At 51.6% G+C, this 19,410-nt stretch overlaps 1 protein-coding gene across 2 annotated transcripts in view; it reads right to left on the bottom strand.

The window, feature by feature from the left end:
- Nucleotides 1-1,413: 1,413 nt before the first annotated feature.
- Nucleotides 1,414-19,410, bottom strand: part of Tuft1 (tuftelin 1) — a 39,290-nt gene continuing 21,293 nt past the window's right edge. For both annotated transcript variants that reach the window (XM_010616515.3, XM_010616516.3), the window contains 10 exons: nt 19,035-19,121; nt 18,414-18,503; nt 16,783-16,848; nt 13,659-13,772; nt 10,490-10,618; nt 9,825-9,919; nt 5,968-6,073; nt 4,824-4,907; nt 3,688-3,788; nt 1,414-3,064 (listed from right to left, as the gene is read on the bottom strand). In XM_010616515.3, coding sequence (XP_010614817.1) covers nt 3,001-3,064; nt 3,688-3,788; nt 4,824-4,907; nt 5,968-6,073; nt 9,825-9,919; nt 10,490-10,618; nt 13,659-13,772; nt 16,783-16,848; nt 18,414-18,503; nt 19,035-19,121 — 936 coding nt within the window. In that variant the 3' untranslated portion in view covers nt 1,414-3,000. The remainder of the gene's footprint in view (nt 3,065-3,687; nt 3,789-4,823; nt 4,908-5,967; nt 6,074-9,824; nt 9,920-10,489; nt 10,619-13,658; nt 13,773-16,782; nt 16,849-18,413; nt 18,504-19,034; nt 19,122-19,410) is intronic.

The raw sequence follows: 19,410 nt of genomic DNA, 5'->3' as shown, positions 1-19,410 counted from the left end.
AAAAAAAAAAAAAAAAAAAAAAATCACAAAACACAAGGAATGAAACACAGAGAATAAACTGGCTGCAGATGCCGGGCCAGCTCTCTCGGGCCCTCTTCTTCGTCTCCAATGGAAGACTGCAAGGTGACTTTCTCCAGGGCCTTCTCCTCTGTCGGTCTCCCCTCCCCCGTGGCAAGGCCCCCGGCCTTTGGCAGCGTGTAACTAAATACTAGGGAGTAGACACCAGGGCCACTTTCTGTCCAAGGAACCTCAGAGAGCCCCAGTTCTAGTCTCCTGGGTGTCTCCAGGTGCTCCATTATCTTCAGCCCAAATCTCTGTCCCGCCCACAAGCCCAGGAGGCCCAGGTGAGCCTCCCTTTCCTGTAGGGCAGCACACTCCCTGGGAGCTCCTCCAGCCAGGCTGGTCTTCTTGGCACCTTAGCCAACCCCACCCTGCTGCTACCCTGTTAATATTCTCAGGCGAGCACAGTCTAGATCTACCGAGGCCATAAGACTGCCAGGGAAAGAAGAGAAGCAGAGCTGCCAGAAGGCAAGTCTGGGTCCACACAAAGAGAGTTCCGATACGCTTTGGGGGAAGGCTCCTAAGGAGTTCAAACTGGCCTTGAACTCACTAGGTAGCCCAGGCTGGCTGATCCTCCTGCCTCAGCCTCCCACATGCTGGGACTACAGGCTTGTGTTGCCATGCCTAGCTCCAATGCATCTTGTAGCCTACAGTGTGAATTAGCTGAGAGGCGGAAAGGGAAAAGAAACGGAGGAGAAGTTCCACTGTCCACCTCGGGAGAAAGGGGAACCAGAAATGAAACAGGGCCAGGGAATGGGGGATTGTGTTTCCGGCACAACTTCCGGCACTTCTTTCAGAGAAGACGGGTGTCAGTTCAGCTCTGTCCTGTTTGGCCTTGCAGTCAACTGCTTTCTTAGCAGAAAGAAAGGAAAAAAAAAAATCCCTGGACTAATTGCATAATACCCAGGGACAGGCAGAAATGAAAACCATGGAGAGCTGTGGTCAGCATTTCCAGTCCAGTTTCATTTCTGCAAAGCAGGAGAAGTTGCTCCTGTACCTCCCCACTGACCGGCACAGTGTATCCCCGCGTCATCCGCGGACCTCCACCTTCCACGGCTCTCTTCCAAACGAGGAGGGCAGAGTGACCAAGCCGAGGAGCCCCACAAGAGCACTTCCTCAGGCGGGGTCCACGCCGATCAGGGGACACCTCCTACAGCAAGGCCTCGGACCATAGCACTGCGGCTTCTGACAGCACAGTCCCAGCACAGTACTGAGGGTGTCAGGACCACGCCCCACAGGCGTGGACTCGAGGACACCCACTTTCGAGAGGCACTAAAGTTACGTTCCTTTGCCCTCCCCCCAAAATGAAAGAAAACCAGACCAGGAGGTCAAAGAGACACATTAGCATAATTTAATGCATTCAATTCACCATACAAAGAATATGCCACAGAAACAAAATACAAGAACTTGAAGGGACACGGAGACGATCTGGCCAACACTTTAATTTCACAAACAAGGCGTCTGCCCAAAGTCCCAGGACACCATTTCGCACAAAGCCAGAGAGGGAGCCCAGTCCTGACCCACAGAAACACAGACTTCTGGCTTCCGGTCGTCAGCCAATTGGTTCAGCCGAAGACGGAGCCCACATTCACCGCTGCTTCCTATAGCGCCACACTCCGATGCCTGCATACTTCTTAAGGCTGAAGACAACAGGAGGAGCTGCAGGCTACTCAGAGCCATGCTAAAGACCAATCTGGCATCCAGGTGCCGTGCACACGCCTGGTATCCCAGCTTCCGGAGAGGCTGAGGAAGGAGGGTCAAGAGTTCAAGGCCAGCCTGGACAATGCTGCAAGATGCTGTTTCAAAAAGATTAAAATAAAATAAAATAAAAAGACCAACTATGGAGGAGAGGGATGGAGAGGATTTAGTTAGGAGAACATACCCATTCCCTACAGAGTCCTGATCACTGTGTTCCCCAAACAATGCACACCTAGAGCCCAACGCCTCAAAGAAAGTGTCCTCGCCTTCCCAAGGTGCAGGGTCTGGAGGAAGGGCAGGCCAGGGGTTGGAAGGAAGACAGCAGATCTATCACAACGTCATCTGATAGAAAAAGGGATGTTTTTCCCCGATGGAAATGTTTTTCTCAGTTTCCAGCAAATCTATGTACCACAAGAAAAGACCGTCAAACTCTGGTATGAAACAGATTATGAGATATAAGCAAAAACACCAATAACTTAGCAAAATAAATACAATGGAAGTTTTGCTGGGAGTGATGTGCTCCCTAATAACATAGCTTTACAGTCTGGGTCAGATGACTGAGGTGCGCCTTGCGGGGCACTTTAGGGGGAGCCCTAGGAGATTGTGGGACTTTTCACAGCAGAGAGAAGTCACACCTAACTGTCCACAGCTGCAGAGAATCGGCCTGCTAAAAGCTACACCCGAACACACACTCCCTGTCCCGGGAAGACAAGGCTCTAAGTTGGCTTAGTGTCCTGGCTCTGGCCAGGCCTGGCCAGGCCACCCCGCTGACCGTCAGCACGGCCAAGGGGGAGCGGGCTGCTGAGAGCCGAGCTGTTTGCAGAAGGAATTCCACACCCAGGACACACGCCAGCCAACCCCTCCGGACATCGGTGCCGCCTCTCGGGCTGAGACAGATCTTGACCCTTCTCCCGACCACACGAGGGCCTGGCTTCTGGGACAGCTGGATTCCAGTAGACAACAGAGGAAGGCTCTGCTACACAGAAAACGTGACTATGGGAAGGAGACAGTGCCCAGTCCCGAAGGGCTGCAGTGTCCAGACGAGGCGCTCATGCTCCGTCTGCCCAGCAAACAGAGGACAGGAGCGAGGGACTGGCGGGACACACAAGTGCCCCAGCCCTAGGCGCAGCCAGGGAGCCATCCGGAGTGAAAGTCAGGGTTGACGTCCCGCGGTGGTGGGCTTCTCACAGGCGGGAGGCGGCAGCACCAGCCGTGTCCATGTGCTTGGCCGGCTCCTCGTGCTCAGGTCTCCACCACTCGGATGAGAGGCATGGGCCTGGGGCTGGGGGGCTTGGATATCCTGACACTGAAAGCAAAACCGGAAACACTGAGGCTTTTTGGCGCACACACTTTGGGAAGCCTCCCCGCTCCTCTGCCTCCAAAACCCCACCCTGCAGGGCAGGCTGATGTCTTAGCGTTCCAAGGCTTTGAAACAGGAACAATTCCGTAACGTTTAAGAGGGGATCTGGGGCCGATCCATCTGAGAAGCAGGAGGAGCTGAGTTTAGATTGAGTTTGGATCCCCCCCTTTTTTTGGTACTGGGGATCGAACTCAGGACCTTGCACTTGTGAGGCAGGCGGAGGCACCAGAGCTAAATCCCCAGCCTGAGTTTGGACCCTTTTGTGAATCTACTGGGAAAAAGAGACCTTTTCTAGGAATATTCACATATTACACATATCTATTTATAGCATGAAAATATTACAAATAAGTTCTGCATGCAATGCAGAGGGCTCGTACACCACACGGTCCAGGTCCAGTCCTGGTTTTAAACAGGCTAGAAAATGGTTCCAGTGGGGAATGGGTCAGCAGAGACGGACAGGAAAGCCGGAACTCAGAGGGCCTTGTCCTTGCCTTCGCTCCTTCCTGCTGCCCTGCTGGGCCCTCCACACACACACACACACACACACACACACACACACACGTACTCACCTGCCCAGGTTCTCTGTCTTGGCCTGGGTCTGAGTGCTGAAGTGGCCGTAACGGATCTGTTTCTCTATCAGGTGCTCCATCCGGTCATGCATCTCCAAATTCTGTCACAGACCACGGGGCACATTTATTCAGCTCTCCTGGTCTCTCCTCCACATACCACTGCCTAGGAGCTTTCCAGCCCCATCCTCGGCACTACAGACTGCTCTCTTCTAACTCTATGCGATACGAATGTTTGCCACACTGCTGCTTTTTTGGGGGAGAAGGAGGGGTACCAGGGATCAAACTCAGGACCTTGCACTCGCCCAGAAGGTGCTGGGCCACACTGAGCTAAATTCTCAGCGCCCCCCATCCCTTTTATATGCATTTCTGTACATAGTTTCTTTGGGGGGGGTACCAGGGGCGAGGCAGGGGCGCAGAACCACTGAGCTAAATCCCCGGCCCTATGGTTCCTTATTGTCCTTGAGATATCCGTTTGCCTCTGTTGCTACACTACCCATTAAATACGGCCCTTCGTTTTTCTTTTTCTTTTTCTTTTTGGCATCTGGACTGAATCCAGAGCTACATCCCCAGCCCTTGCGTTAGAGTTTTAGTTTGAGGCAGGGTCTTGCTAAATTGCTAAAATGCTAAGTGCGTGATCCTCCTGCCTCAGCCTACGGGAGTGCTAAGATTACAGGCATGCACCACCACCCCCAGCTTGGGCTGTGTGTCTTATCTCTAGCTCCAAACTACATAATCTCTAAAGATAAACCACACTGCCTCCCATTGTCTCCCCACTACAGGGATCCTCGCACAGGGGCTGCAAAATGATCTTCAGGTCATCAGGGGACAGGGAGGGCTCTGTGGCGAAATGGAATCCTTGCCACGTGAAAGACTCCAACTACAAAAACCTTCCTCCTTCCAAACCCGGTCCACTGTCAGCTCCCCCGTAAAGCCCGGAGGTTCCGAATATGCCACGGCAGGTGGCTTGTACTCATGAAAATGTGTCCTAAACCCAACCGTCCCCCGAGCACCCAGTGAAGATTCTCTCCTCTAAGCAGGTGCTAGGCAGGCCCAAGACGTCCTCCTTTATCTCCCTCCCTACATCCGGTCTTCTCCTGCAGAGCCCTGTTCCCAGCCTGGCAGCCCGGCTCACACACCTCTGCCTCCAGGTAGGCGATCTTCTCCTTGAGCTCCTGGATGGTGGCATCCTTGGTCTGGATCACAGCTTTCGAATTCTGGAGCTGCAAAGACAGAGGACATGCGGGAGCTTTACTTCTCAGTGCCTCATTACAGATGTTCGCCCAACTTAACCCCGCCGCTGCGGGAACCACCAGGGATGAAAGGCCAGGCACCAGCTGGGCATGGAGGTGCACAACTGTAATCCCGCACTCGAACCAGCCTGGGCAATTTAGCAACTCAGCGAGACCCAATCTCAAAATAAAACACGTTCTAAAAGGGCTGGGGATGTAGCTCAGTGTTAAGGCCCTGGGTTCACTCCCTAGTACTAAAAAAAATTTATTTAAAGCTTATAATATAGAAGGTCCTACTAAAAATATGTTCTGAGAAACAGCAGTAAGCAACATTAACACAAATGGGGCTGATGTTTAGAATTGGGGGAGGTCTTCAATTCTCCAAATTGGTGCATCCTGAATGCGTGACCCTGAAGTAGGCAGGGCAGGCAGGAAACTTTGCCATGAAGTAAAAAGACTGATGAATGCACTGTGCTTGCCTCACAAGAACAAGGTCCTGAGTTCAATCTTGGGTACCAAAAATTAAAAAGACAGATGGGTAATCTACACACAGATAACTGAGTCTGTTATGATTCAGTTATTCATTTACCAGTACTCTTCAGGGTATGAGGGAAATTAACCCTTTCCTGTTTATTTATTAATTTTGGGACCAGGGATTGAACTCGGGACCTTGCACTTGAGAGGTCCTTGTTTTTAATTAGAAAGCAGAAGCCTAAGCTGGATGTGGTGGCACACGCCCGGGATCCCAGCACTCAGGGAGGCTGAGGCAGGAGGACTGCAGTGAGTTTGAGGCCAGCCTCGGTTACATAGTGAGAGTTCAAGGCCAGCCTGAATTGCATAGCAAGACTCTGTCTCAAAAAAAAAAAGGGCAGAAGACATAGTCAAAAAGTAGAGGAAAGACAGATGAAAAGCAAATCCCCATAACCCCAACCCCAGTAACCGGAAGCGATACAATGCTTTCTGTGACACACACGACCAGAAGCCAAGCTGCCTAGGAGGACAGATAAGCCAGCTCATGGCCTTGGGGTCACCGTCTGGGGCTGGCACTCACCTGCTCTATCATCTGCCGGACTTTCCGCTGCTGGCTCTTGAGCATGTCATACAGGTGGTGGATCTTCTCACGCAGCCCGGCCACTTCCTTCTCCAGGGCAGCAGCCCTGGGGATAAAGACCAGAAGCTGGAGCAAAGGAAGAAGACCCTTCTCCACCTCATCACGGAACAGCCCGGACTTGGGAGGGTCCCCCAAGTGTGACAGCCTCCACCCGACCCCCCGGCAGTGTGCCTACGGGACCCTGAGACCATCGCACTGCAAGCACCAGCAGTTACCCCCAGTGCAGACGAGGAAAGCATGGGGGAGAAGCCCTCCTGAAAGGCTGGAAGGCGGAAGTCACTCTGGATGAGTCTAAGGATAAAACTGGAAAAACAGGTAGGCATTTCAGGGAGGCATTTTTGCATTAGGGCAGGAAAACTCAGGATCACTGCTGTCAGAGTCAGCTGCTTCACATGTAATGAGCTTCTCTTACTCGGAAGATGCAAGTAGGAAATGGGATTGTTATATCCAAAATCATCAAGCTGTTGGTGAGGATTTTATAATCCGAAGGAAATATCCTTCTTCATACAATTCTGTTCCTAAGATTCCTGCTTCCTAAACCACTGTTGCTTCCTTTGCATCCTAAGCAAACTGAGCCAGAAGAAAATATATATTTGGTCTCTGTCCCTGGGTCCTGACACAACCCTTGTAAATTCCTAAGTGTAGGGGTGACAGAGGCAGGTTTTGTTGTAATATTTCGTCTTGGTTTACAATTTCTGGCAAGGACTTCCATTACAGCAAATTATTACAGCTGAGGAGGCGACTGTGGGAACTCCCACATACGTAGCCAACTGAGAAAATCGTGGGCGCCCTTGGAGCCGCCAACTGCAGCTGGCATCTGGAGGGGATGGATCCCTAGGAATAACGGGTCTTCTGTGTGCTGAGGAGGTGGACAGGGTCTATAGATGGTCCCAGGAGTGGGGTAACGGCCGGGAAGACCAAGGCGTCGTGAAAGGGTTGGCAATTTCAGCCCCATCCCCAGACTCTGGGAAGGAGACAGGGGTTGGCAGTCAGCAAAATGGGTTAGTCACCAACGGCCAGTGATTTAATTCAGTCATGGCTACAAAATGGAATGGCCACTAAAAATCCTAAATACAGTGGACCCCCGACTTACAAACTCAATTCGTTTTAACTCAAGCTGATTAGGTTTCTCTACACAGCCTTCAAAGTCTCTCTCCTGTGTAATTTTAGGCCACACTTTCTTCCAGGCAGATCTCAGTGTCCTCACAGAGACACTGGCCCAGTGTTTCTCAGTGAACCCCACACAGGAAAAGATGCTGTGATGTTCCTTCCAGAGCTCTGCAAGGGTTCAATCTGTGTCCGAGACCATCTGGAAGCAAAGCGGCTGGCATTTGGGTTGTAACCCAAGACTTTGCTTGTAAGTTAAAAACTAAAATTCCAGTCGTAACCCACGTTGTTCGTAGGCCAGGCTGGTCATAACTCGAGGGCCCACTCTAAGGGGTTCGGACAGCTCCTTGGTTGGTGAACACAGCCATGAGCTGTGAGGGTGGCACAGCCCAACTTCACGGAGACAGCAGCTCCTGCACCCTTCTGGACCTTGCCTCGTACCCCTCTTCATCTGCCTGTCCACTTGCATCCCTTATAATAAACAAGGAATAACAGTAAAGTGTTTCCTGGGCTCTGTGAGCTGTTACAGCCATTTATCAAACCTGAGGAAGCAATCATGGGATCCCCAATTTGTAGCCACGTAGGAGAAAAGTGCGGGTACCCTTGGGTCCACTAACTGACTGGCATCTAAACTGGGGGTACCCTTATGGAACTGCACCTTCGATTTCTGGGGCTGCACCAGCTCTAGGTAGTGGCAGTCAGCCTCAGAATTAAAGGAAACTGTGGGACGCTAGCTCATGTGAGGGAACCAAAGAATTGCTCGGTGTGGAAACCACGTGCCAGGTGTCACAAGTGCTGCAAAGAGAGGGGACGGTCTCCCTTCGGTCAGGCCACTCAGAGCGTGGCCAGGGGTTCAGACCCGAGAGCCGCCGTGCCCGCTACCGCCCAGCCCGGCCTGAGGATGAGGACCCCCGGGGTCGGTGTGGGACAGTGCGTTCTGAGCCACCCCGCACGTGTCCTAAACTTCCAACACGGAGTTCCCACCCTCGGCTCTCCAGTGCCCTACTTCTCAGTCCCTTCATATTTAGGAAATCAGCCTGGAGGACACAGAGCTATCGCCGGCTGGGATTATGGAGCCCGTTCTGCTTCTCTTGTTCCTCTTCCTCCTCCTTCCCTTGCCCCCACGACCACCTCTGACACAGAGAAGGGGAGCACTGAACAGTCAGCCCTCAGCACCAAGGGGGACTGGTTCCTGGGCCCCCGGGAACGCTCAAGTCTGTGCAGAAACGGTGGACTTGCGTACAGCTTGTGTATGTCCTCACGTATGTCCTAAAACACCCTAGATTACTTATAATACCTAAAACAATGTAGACCAGGTACTACATACTTGTTATATTGCACTGTTTAGGAAACAATGACCAGAAAATTAAAATTTATACATGTTTCAGTACAGATGCTTTGTGGGGTGCAGATGGGGGTACTGGGGATTGAACCCAAAGCTCTTGCACTAAGCTACATGTCCTGACCTTTTTATTTTGGGATGAAGTAGCATTAAATTACTCAGTTCCCCAAGCTGGGCTTGAATTTGCGAACATCCTGCCTCAGCCTCCCAGAGTGCTGGGATTATAGGCACACATCCCCATGTTTAGGCAGATGCAGGTCCCCCTCCCCCGGGACACTTTCAGTCCCTGGCTGGTTGAATCTGCAGATGTGGAATCCACAGATACAGAGGGCCAACTGTAATTTACAGTAATTCTGATACGAAGTCGAATAAGAAAGGAGGCTATAAGAAAATGCCTGCATTTTCCATGCCAGGAAGGCCAAATCTAGGTTATCCTAAAGCAGAGAAAATAGCCCTGAAGACTGGATTTCTGACTGTGTCTGTCAATTTTAGAATTCTTTAGACAACCCTTCAGGTAAAGTTTATTGAACCAAAACAATGTTCAGCTTAGAAAATGCTGACAGTAGAATTAGAGACCTTGTTTATTTTTTTATTTTTTTATTTTTTTTATTTTTTTTTTGAGACAGGGTCTCACTATGTAGTTGAGACTGACCTGGAACTCACTGTGTAGCCCAGGATGGTCTCGAACTCAACGATCCTCCTGCCTCAGCCTCCTGAGTGCTGGGATTACAGGCGTGCGCCACCATGCCCAGCATGAGATCTTGCTTATTAATTGCCAATGGCATAAAGAATTTCTTAAAGACCCACAAGGCAGTCTTTACTATGTAGGTTTCCCTGGTCTGGAGCTCCTGGTCCTGCTGTGCTCAGAGGGGATTTGTAAGGCTGGAAGAGCTTGGCGAGCCTCTAAATGCTACCACAGAGAGGGGCTCAGCGTCTACCTGGGTTGTAACAGGAAGTGATCGCGGAGCTGCTCTCTTTCATCAGCACAACTGGAAAGGAAGCTCCTTGACCCTCGAGGCGCTTGCAGTGGGTTTCTGCTTTAAGGGCAGGACACCGTGGGGTGACACGTCCAGTGGGATCAGCAGGTGCTTTACCCGCTTTCCCTTGACCTTGGCTCTAAAACCATAAAACTTTTTCTGAGGGTTATGGCCCCATGGAAAAATGAGCTCCGAGCAGACGGCAGCCTGGGTGGGGACCCACCCTGAGCAAGCATGTTGTGAGTCACGGCTGGAAGATCCGACGTCAGCACCAACTTTCTCCCCAGGCCTGGCTGCCATGGGAGCTGCAGGCTGCACAGCCCGCCCTGTCCTCCCTGCACCCCAACTTCAGCTTGAACAAAGGCCCTTACTTTTCTCGCTCAGCTTGGCAGTCAGCGCTCTTGCTCCGGAGCTCCTCCAGGGCCGTCTCCCCCTGTCTGACCTTCTCCAGCAGGGCTTGATGCTCCTGCGGGGACAGAGGAAAGGACACCGAGGGTGAGCAGACAGCAAGAGCTTCAGTGTGCGGGGTGAGCTGGGCTCCAAGGCTGGAGCTCGGCCCCTACCAGGCCTGGGACAGCTGCCAAAGAGCGGCAGGCTGAGCTGGTTTGATGGGGCGCCCTCCCCTTTCGGGATAACCCTGCCCACCCTCAGCACACAGAAACTTCGCAGCCTCACCCAGCTGCCCAGAGCGCAGCAAGAGCCTGGCCTGGCATTGTGCAAGCCCCCTGCCAGCTCGGCTGCCAGGCCCAGGGAAACCGGGCAGAGTGGCTTCTACAGACAGCCTCCGAGAGCCCAAAAGGCCTCTGTGTGAGAACCGGGACACAGAGGAATGGGTCCAACCCTAGACAGGGGAAACTGACGCTGGGTAATGGGAGGACCCTTCCGTCCCTTAAAGCCCAGAGGGTGTTCAAAAGGATGTGTCAAAGCGTGAAGTGTGCTCTTTTGGGAAAGGAGGCCCCACTGTCACCATCAATCCACAGCCCCTTCCGGACCCCAAGCCAAGGCCCTGAAGCAATGTGGGGGCCTCCGACCCTACCGTCTCCATGCCCCGCAGGCGCCTCTGCAGCTCCCCGACTTCTGCCTCCTTCTGCCCCACTCGGTCCTCCTCTCTCTGAAGGGCCACATTACTCTGTTCCGTTTCCTGCTGGTAGCGGCTCAGTGTGACCTGCGTGACACAGGGTGGGCACGTTTCCAGAGGAGGGAGGAAAGCATGCACGGTGGCACCTGGACTCCACAGGCAGCTCTTTCGGGCGGCCGGCCTCGTCGGCGTCTCTGGGAACCTCACCGGGCACCATGGCTTCCCTGTGAGCCCAAAAGCCAGTGACCCACGGAGGGCAGCTCCGTGCGCTCTGCTTCCCAACCCGTCAGGCACCATTTCAGGGTCTCCGCCCAGAGGACAACACAGCACCGGGGAGGGTGCTAAGGACCAGGCAGAATCTGCCGGCTATCACACGGGAAAAACCAATTTGGAAGGACAGAAGCAGAGCTCTATCTGCTTTTTGTGGCATTGGGGATTGAACCGGGGGCCTTGCGCATTGCTGAGCAAGTGCTCTACCACTGAGCTACATCCCCAGCCAAGGCGCAGTGGCAGAATGCTGGAAGACAGAGTAGTTTCCTCCCACCTGAGGCTCCCAAGTCCTACTCAGTCTCCACGTTGCTCTTAGACATCCCTTCCGCCGGGGAGCCTTCAGGGGCCGGCTCCCGGGAAGGAGTCCCGCAGGACACTGCCCTTCTTTCTGGGGCACTCGGCACAGGGCGCCCAGGCTCCGAGTGCACAACTGAGCCGAAGCTCATGACGGCACAGACTCAAGCTCTCCACATGTCTGGCGTTTCCAGGGCCCCTCGCGCTCAGCAACTGTCCAGTAGGTCGGGAATGAAACTGACGTTCATTCAGGCCAATCCCCTCCTTTCCCTAAGAGTCTGCCTGAGCTCTTCGTAACAGGGAACGGCGCTGCCAATGCTACGCTCCCCAGGTACCCGTGAGGGCTCTGCATTATTTGGTAAAGGAGTCCAGGTGATCTCTGGAACCTGTGCTCCCTGGGAAGCAAATGCCAGTAGCCCATGCCTGGGTCCTCCCGGCATCTGGATGAGGGAGGAGGGAACAGAGCACAGCACAGCAGGGGAAGGGACAAGTCCTCGCTCCACAGCAGCCCCGTCCAGGGCAAAGCCACCCCAAAGCCCACCTGAAAGCAGCCAGAACAAGAAACCCAAGCTCAATGCAGGTTATCTTCACAATAACTGATGATCTTGCTTCTCCTACTCCCAGGTTCAGAAAAGTGGACCAGAAAGCCCAACTCACTAGGAAAGCTTGAGAAACACCCTCGAATGAGCCCTATTAGCTGAGCATAGTGGCACACGCTAGGAGGCTGAGACAGGAAGATCCCTGGAATTTGAGGCTACCCTAGGCTAGAGAATGAGTTTAAGGGCAGCCTGTAATATCTAGTGAGACTCGGTCAAAAAAAAAAAAAGGAAAATAATAACCTATATTATCTCCAAATAGGCCAACTCCATGGGTCAGAAACTTAAAAGCAAAGGCCTCTCATCTCAGCACAGAAAAATGACATCCAGGCTGACTGTGCCTGGTGCATGCTGTTACCGGGGCCACAGCCCAACCTGGAAACTCCCACAGAGAATCACAAAGGTACAAGACAGGAAAGAAAAGGTACAGATTCCCTTTCCAGACCTGTAGGTCCAGCCAAACATGCCCCAAATCAACCTCTCAATTCTCAGAGGGTGAGCCAAGCACACCCAAAAGTGCCAACACAGGGTTAAAGCTGTCCACTTGTAATCCCAGCTACTTGGGAGGCTGAGGCAGGAGGATTGAAAGTTCAAGGACAGCCTGGGCAACTTAGTGAGACTGTGTCTCAAAGTAAGAATTTAAAAGGCTGGGGGTATAGCTCAGGGACAAAGCAAGTGCAAAGCCCTGGGTTCAAGTCCAGTTTTGGGCAAAAGAGAGGGACAAAGAGAAGGACCCTTTGACCCTGGCCAGCTGACAGCAGCCATCAGGACACTGGCTCTGGAGCAGCAGGTGCCTTCCTTGCTCCCCAGATCCCAGCATGGGAAAAAGGGCACAATGTTACCATAATGTATTTATGACATGAAAATGCTTTATCTGTAGATGAACTATAGCAGGTAACAGATGGTTCATCTCACAGAGTAACTACCACTGGGTAGTTATCTTGTTTCACATTCAAAGAATTTTCTAGGAAGTATGGAAGGCCTCATGTACTCTTGATAGAAGGGGGCTTTCACTCTCTATTTGTAGACTTCTGTATCTTTTTTAACTCTTCTATAATAACATAGCATTACTTTTTTTAAAAAAATGAACTGTAAGCCAGAAGCAATCTCCTCCTCTGCACTTAGGAGGCTGAGGCAGGAGCATCGTGAAATAGAGACCTGCCTGGGCTACAGGGTGAGTTCAAGGCTGATCTAGAATACACAGAAAGACCCTGAGGCAGGAGCATCACAAATTGGGGCAAGTTAGCAAGACCCCATCTCAAACAAAGAAGGAAGGAAGGAAGGAGGGGTTTAGGGATACAGGTGAGTGCAAAGGCCTTGGGTTCAACCCCTAGTACCAGAAAAACAAAACGAAAACTGTAAGAATAATTAAAGTACTTGCTCAAGATCACAAAGCCCTCTGATTGCAGCACAGACACCATTCTATGCCGACGAATCTCTATCCACCCCCTCGGTTCACATTTAGGAAACACCCACCTCGTGCCAGGCATCCGGCCAGATCCTGGAGACTCAGTGGCACCACAAAAGCAACAGTGCTGGCCTCAAAGAGCCTCGGAGCCCAGTGGTTCCCATCGCGAAGCGCACAGAAAGGACTTCCTGCGTGTGTGCATGTGCCGGGACCAACGCCGAGGCCTCGAGCGTGCTGGGCAAGTGCTCCACCACTGAGCAACAGCTTGAGCCCCGGAGTGACTTCCAGGTTCCCTGCTGTCCCAGACCAGGACGACTGCACCACTTCAGCAGAGAGAGGCAAGACAGCATCTCTGAACCACGACAGCCAGACTAGGAAGGCGACTGCTCTAAATGCCCAGAAGGACAAGCAGACAGGAGGGGCCTCAGCCTCAAAGCATTGCCTTTCCTATTAGTGGGACTCAGCCAGAAAAGCAGAAGTCCACGCAGAGAAAGTCACTGGCGCCTGTATCCAGTAGCCCATCCCTTAGGGCACCTTGTCCCCAAATCCCAAATCTCACCTCAAAAGCCGCACGGTCCGACTGGTGCCGTCGCTCGGCCTCCTGAAGCTTGGCAAGCAGGTCCCACACCGTTTTTCTCAAGCTCTCAACGTCGTCATGGATAAAGGTCTCTACCTATAACCACGCGAGATGGGGAAGGTAAAGCTACTGGGATTCCGGCTCAGTAAGAGAAAGCCCCCTCCTGCCACACGCCGGTCTGGATCATCTGTGGGAGCGGGACAGACTCAGGGGAGGATGGCCATCCCACGAGCGAGTTGGTCTTACGCAGCGCTTCTCATGAAAATATTCTCCCTTCATACCCTGAAGAACTCAGCAAGCCTTACATCATCACCCAGTTTGTTTGAAAGACAATCAGTCACTCTGGACACATAGCAATGGGCTGATTCCTCACCGGGGATACACGCGAGTCTCTGTGTAAATGTTCTGCTCCCCGCCATCAGACGAGAGCGGTCTCAGGGCAGGAGCCGTGTTCTCCTTCGGGCTTGCCTTCCACCACGCCACGGACTATGCCACTCACATCATGGAAAGTGGCCCCAAGGCTCACCCCCAGCCCTGGCGGAGGGCGCTGCAGTTCCCAGCTTCCTGACAGCCTGACAGAAAATTGCTCCCTGTCTCCCACAGGGGAAGCAGCAACATGTTCACCCTCGCTGGCAGAGGGGAGGCGGGAGACAGCTCCCCGGTCTGTGTGACTGGGTCCTGCGGGCCTGCATTTCTCTATCTGTGGAGCGGGCAGAACTCTCCTCGCCACACCCTGCCTGACAGGCTGCCTCAAAAGTAGGGAAGATAACATCCGGTAGGGCTTTGAGAAGAAAGAAGCTGACAGATATTACCCAGGTTATAAGTTGTTGCCAACAATATATTTGCCAAATATGGTAATTCAGGGGAAAGGAAAATCCAAACTGCATGTCTAAGGCCAGTGGTAAGAATCACAACATTTAAAATCTAGACAGCCATCAAGTTATCTTGTCAGTTCCCCTATATTCTCTCCAAGTGGCCAGGCAAGTGAAAATGCTTAAAAGGCTCCTAGAACATATCTACGACACAAGGATTTGAAATAGTGTTCTCATAAGACTACTGAATGACATGGAAATTTTCAGGAAGCTGTTCCAGCACGTGACACAATATGAAGCCAAAACAAGTGAGTAATAAAACTTTACTTGTATGAGGGAGAAATAACAAACTAGATTTTTGTTTGTTTTGGTACTGGGGATAGAACTCGGGTCCTTGCGCTTGTGAAGCAGGCACTGGCACTACTGAGCTAAACACCCGGCCCCAACAAACTAGATTTTAATACAGCAACATAAATGGATCCTAAGAACACGGTGTTAGGTAAAAAAAGAAGGAAAAAAAAAACAGGGAAAGAACATAGGCTAAGTCCACCAAAGGAACTGCCAACATTCACAGCCATATTCCAAGTCACAGGCTGAATACAGAAGAGTGCATGGGGAGGAGGAAAAAGAGGAGAACTCGGGAGAGGTCCATGTGGGACCCGCAAAGCCAGTGCACCCCATAGAAGGTGGGGTGACTCAACTCCGCGCTCCAGGGCCAGACACCTAATCCACAATGTGCCCTCTGGCTGGGCGTGGATCGCAGCAGTCTCAGGGCCTGTGTTAGCAAGTTCAATTACCGACACCGAAAAAATAAAACAAAATCCAACCAAGCAAAAGACAAACACCAATAAATATGACATATGGTAAGGATCCTATAAATATGTATTTGCACTGCAGAAAAAGACAATCTCACTGAACTATGGCTTTTCCCTCTGGAGAGATTCATCTGTTTTTCTGACCTCCCCCCTAATTTTTACAATAAGCATTTCTTATATAATCACAAAAAACATAACAAACACCATGTCTAGAAAACTATAGCCACGGGGGCTGGGAAGAGTGCTTGCCTAGCTCATGTGAGGCTTTGGGTCTGATCTGCAACAATATAAAAATGAAAACAAAGTTGTCCAAAAAGTATAGCCATGGAAAGACATACCATGCAGTTAGTCAAGAAAAAATGGGATCTCCAAGGGCAGTGGGGCGCTCCTTTAAAATATGAGGCCAGCCTGAGTAACTGAGCAAGACCCTATCTCAGAGTGAAAAATACAAAGGGGTGTAGTGTAGCTCAGTGGTACGGCACCCTGGAGTTTGATCCCCAGTACCACAAAAAACATATATGAGAGGTATATAAATACATGTTTTTGCGTAATACATGAGGGAGATCTACAGGTACTGAGACAGAAGGCAATAGCATAACTTCAGCTGAAAAAAATAAAAGCAAGGAATGAGTATTTATCATGACCTTGTATTTGTGAAACGTATATAAGTTTATGCATGTATATGCGGTAATGTTTAATATCCATGTATTTACACATGAGTATCTGTGCACAGAGAAATAGAATAATCGATTCTGAATTTTGGAGAAACACTAGAATCACCTGAAGAGCTTTTTCCAGTCCTGGAGCTTGCACTCAGGGCCTTTCCGCTCAGTTACATCCTCAGCCCTTGCAGTTTTATTTTATTTTATTTTATTTTTTTGGTACTGGAGATTGAACTCAGGTCCTTGTGCTTGCGAAGCAGGTGACAGAACCATTAAGCTAAGTCCCTGGCCCTTCAGTCCTTCTAATTTTGAGACAGGGTCTCACTAAGTCACTAAATTGCCCAGGCTGGGCTTGAACTTATGGTCCTCCCGTCTCAACCTCTAAGAGGGCTGGGGTTGCAGGCCTGTGGCACTGTGCCCCACCTGACACCCAGGCCACCTCTCCAAACTGGGACCCTCTCTGGGGATGGGACCCAGCAGCAACTCCTTAAGGCCCCCAAGGGCACCGCAAGGGGCAGCAGAGGCCAAGGTGCAGGTCCAGTGGGACCTACCCACTTCATTTTGCGAGCAGATTCTCTATTGTTTTAACTTTTACACCAAGCATTGTTCGTATATTTAGAGTGAGCAGGAGAAGCAATAAAGAAAGGGATTGGAGGCTGGGGTTTAGCTCAGTGGTTCCAGCACCTGCTTTGCAAGCACCAAGACCTGAGTTCCATCCCAGGTACAAAAACAAAACAAAACAAAAAAAGAAAGGATTTGGACGCAGGAACTCCTGGCCTGGGTGGGTAGCAGCTGTCAGTGTGTCCCCTGTACCTACCTCAGGGGGCCTGCTGTACAGGGTCACAGGACCCTCACTAAAGCCATTTGGCTTTTCCAGCACCACCTGTTCAAAGAAAAACAACAGTTAAAACAATTTAACCAAGCAACCAACATCAAAACATTGTATTCCTAAAGCTTCTATTCTTAGTGAAAGCGGGAGGGAGGAGACAGGGAAGGCAGTGGGAAGGAGAGAGGAAGATGAAAAGCAGAAGGGAGCGAGGGAAGAAGGGAAAAGGGAGAGTTCTCCAGGGCTCCACGGGAAAGAAAACTAGAGGGGCTGGAAATCGGCTTCAAAAGATAATTCTCTAACCCTGTGGGGAGAGAGAGAAAGAAACCTCAGGCTACAACTTACAGCAGACTGGAAAATATGTGAGGCCCATTCCTCCCAGGGATGCAAGCAGCTGCTTGCCAGGGTTTCTCTTGCCCATGGGGATCCTGACAGGGTTCCATGAGGCGTAAATCAAAAAGGGAAGCAGCTTCTGCTGTAATTATTTCCATCTCAGAGCCTGATCGTTCAACACATGAATGCTGCTCAGTTCAAGAACCTGGCCTGGCGGGGCGGGCTGATCTCCAGCACCGACGAGGCACCTCCCTTCCACCGGAGCACAGCCCTCCCAGCTGGCCAGAGGGGAGAACCAACGCCCCAGATCCTGCTCCAGCCAAAGTGAAATGAATCCGGGAAAGAGAAGCCGCCACAGAAGGCCGGTGCACGCATGCGCAACCACGGAGAGGAGACCCTGGGGCCACAGCTCCCCGCTGGGGGTCACAGCTGCGCCCTGCAGCACCGGGACAGGGGCCGCTGGGGAGAGACCAGCCCGCCCACAACAAAATGCAAAGGAAGCAGCCGCCGCTCAGAACTCAGAACGCTACAGGATGGCAGCCAATGACCAAGGGCCAGCGCCACTCTCCTGAGGACGTTCCCAGCCTCGACTTCTGGAAAAGCTAAAAAGCAGGATGTAGGTGGCTCATCTCCGTTAAGGTTTATCCAATCTGTTTCTCCTCACGTTCACTGGTTTCTTCTGTATCCTACAGCCTGGGCCAGGCACGGGAACACAGGGACAAAGTGGTGAACCTCTAGCTCAAGGATTTTCTCAAGTCAGAGTAGAGATAGCTATATTCACAATGAACACCAGGTGAGGACTGAGGCTTCGGCTTACAGGAGCAGGTTACCTAAATTTAGCAAGATCAGTTTAAGAGAAGCCTGGATCTAGAGGTGGTTTCCTGCTTTTATGTGGCTGCATTACTAGACCACTGCTCACAAAATCCTTACAGATAAAAGGTTTCGCTGGGCGTGGTTTCACAGCACTTGGGAGACTGAGGCAGGAGGAATGCTATGAGTTTGAGGCCAACCTGGGCTAGTAAGTTCAAGGCCAGCCTGGAATACATAGTGAGTCCCTGTCTCAACAAAACAAAACAAAAAAGTTTGCCAATGACTTAAAATAAATTTACATAAATTCGATCTGGGGCAGCGTTCCAGAAGCAGGTGCACTCACACACAGGCTGGCGGGTGGAAATGCAAGCCTGCACCCGCTGGGCGCCCAGCCCGGTTCCGGGCTCCAGGAGACGCCAGCGCCCCCACACCCTCGCCCCTCCCGGCACGGTGCTGGGTCCCACGCCATTCCCTGTCACCTGGAGCTCCTGCCGATGGAGAGAGCCTGCTGGATCCCTGTCCAGCTCGTTGCTTATATCTTCCCGGAGCTTCTGCAGGCAGCTCCTGGCCTTCGAGGAGAGGACAATGAGGTCTGAGTTCCAGGGAACAACCTCTGAGCACCATCCCCACCCCTAGCCCAGGCCACCACGAGGCTAGCGCTGCTCTGAGGACTGGCTGCACGGTCGGGTGAGGCAAGGGCCCGGCTGCTCCTACGCAAGCGACAAAATAAATGAACCCCCGCACCGGCTGCACTGACATTCTAGCCGGGGAGACGCCCAGCACAAAGGACAAAGGGTAAGACATGACACGTCATATGGGAAGAAATGCTGAGGAGGAACGTAAGCCGGGAGGGCTGGGCAACACGGGGACAAGTGGCTGACAATACAGTATTAGGTGCAAGGCTGGGGGAGCTTGGCAGCTGGTACTTAATAAGCGCTCAATTAATAGGCTGGATTCAAAGGTTCAAAAAATGAGCTAGGACACATGACAGGGCATGGCAGCACTTCAATGTTATAAAAAATGAAGGGGAAAAGAATCTATGAAAGAAGGAACCCCCAAAATATAACGTTTGGAGCAATGGCCCAGGGAGGAGCGCCCACCTCCTGGATGTACTGGACCTCACTCTTGAGCTGGTTGATATTCTTCTCATGGATCATCTTGTCTCCTGACCTCCCCTTCAAGTACACCTGAGATGGGGAAAGCGGCACTGGTTAGTTAAGAACCTCAGGGGAAGGAAATTCACAGAAACACGCAGCCTCATACACTGGTGGGAGGAAGGAACAGTCGTTACCAGTCGACTGGTCAGCAATTCAGTGACTCAGATCAGGAGAGTTGAAAATAATACACAGTGCATTTACTAGTGGGCTTGTTAAGTCTACCTCTGGAAATTTATTCTCATGCAAAACATTTAGCTAAATGATATATAACTGTTGGCATAAACACACACACACACACACACACACACACACACACACA

The sequence above is a fragment of the Fukomys damarensis genome, unplaced genomic scaffold, assembly GCF_012274545.1.
Source record: "Fukomys damarensis isolate Sample0158 unplaced genomic scaffold, DMR_v1.0_HiC HiC_scaffold_33, whole genome shotgun sequence".
NCBI classification, from domain to species: Eukaryota; Metazoa; Chordata; class Mammalia; order Rodentia; family Bathyergidae; genus Fukomys; species Fukomys damarensis.
This window is presented reverse-complemented; position numbering and strand designations above follow the sequence as displayed.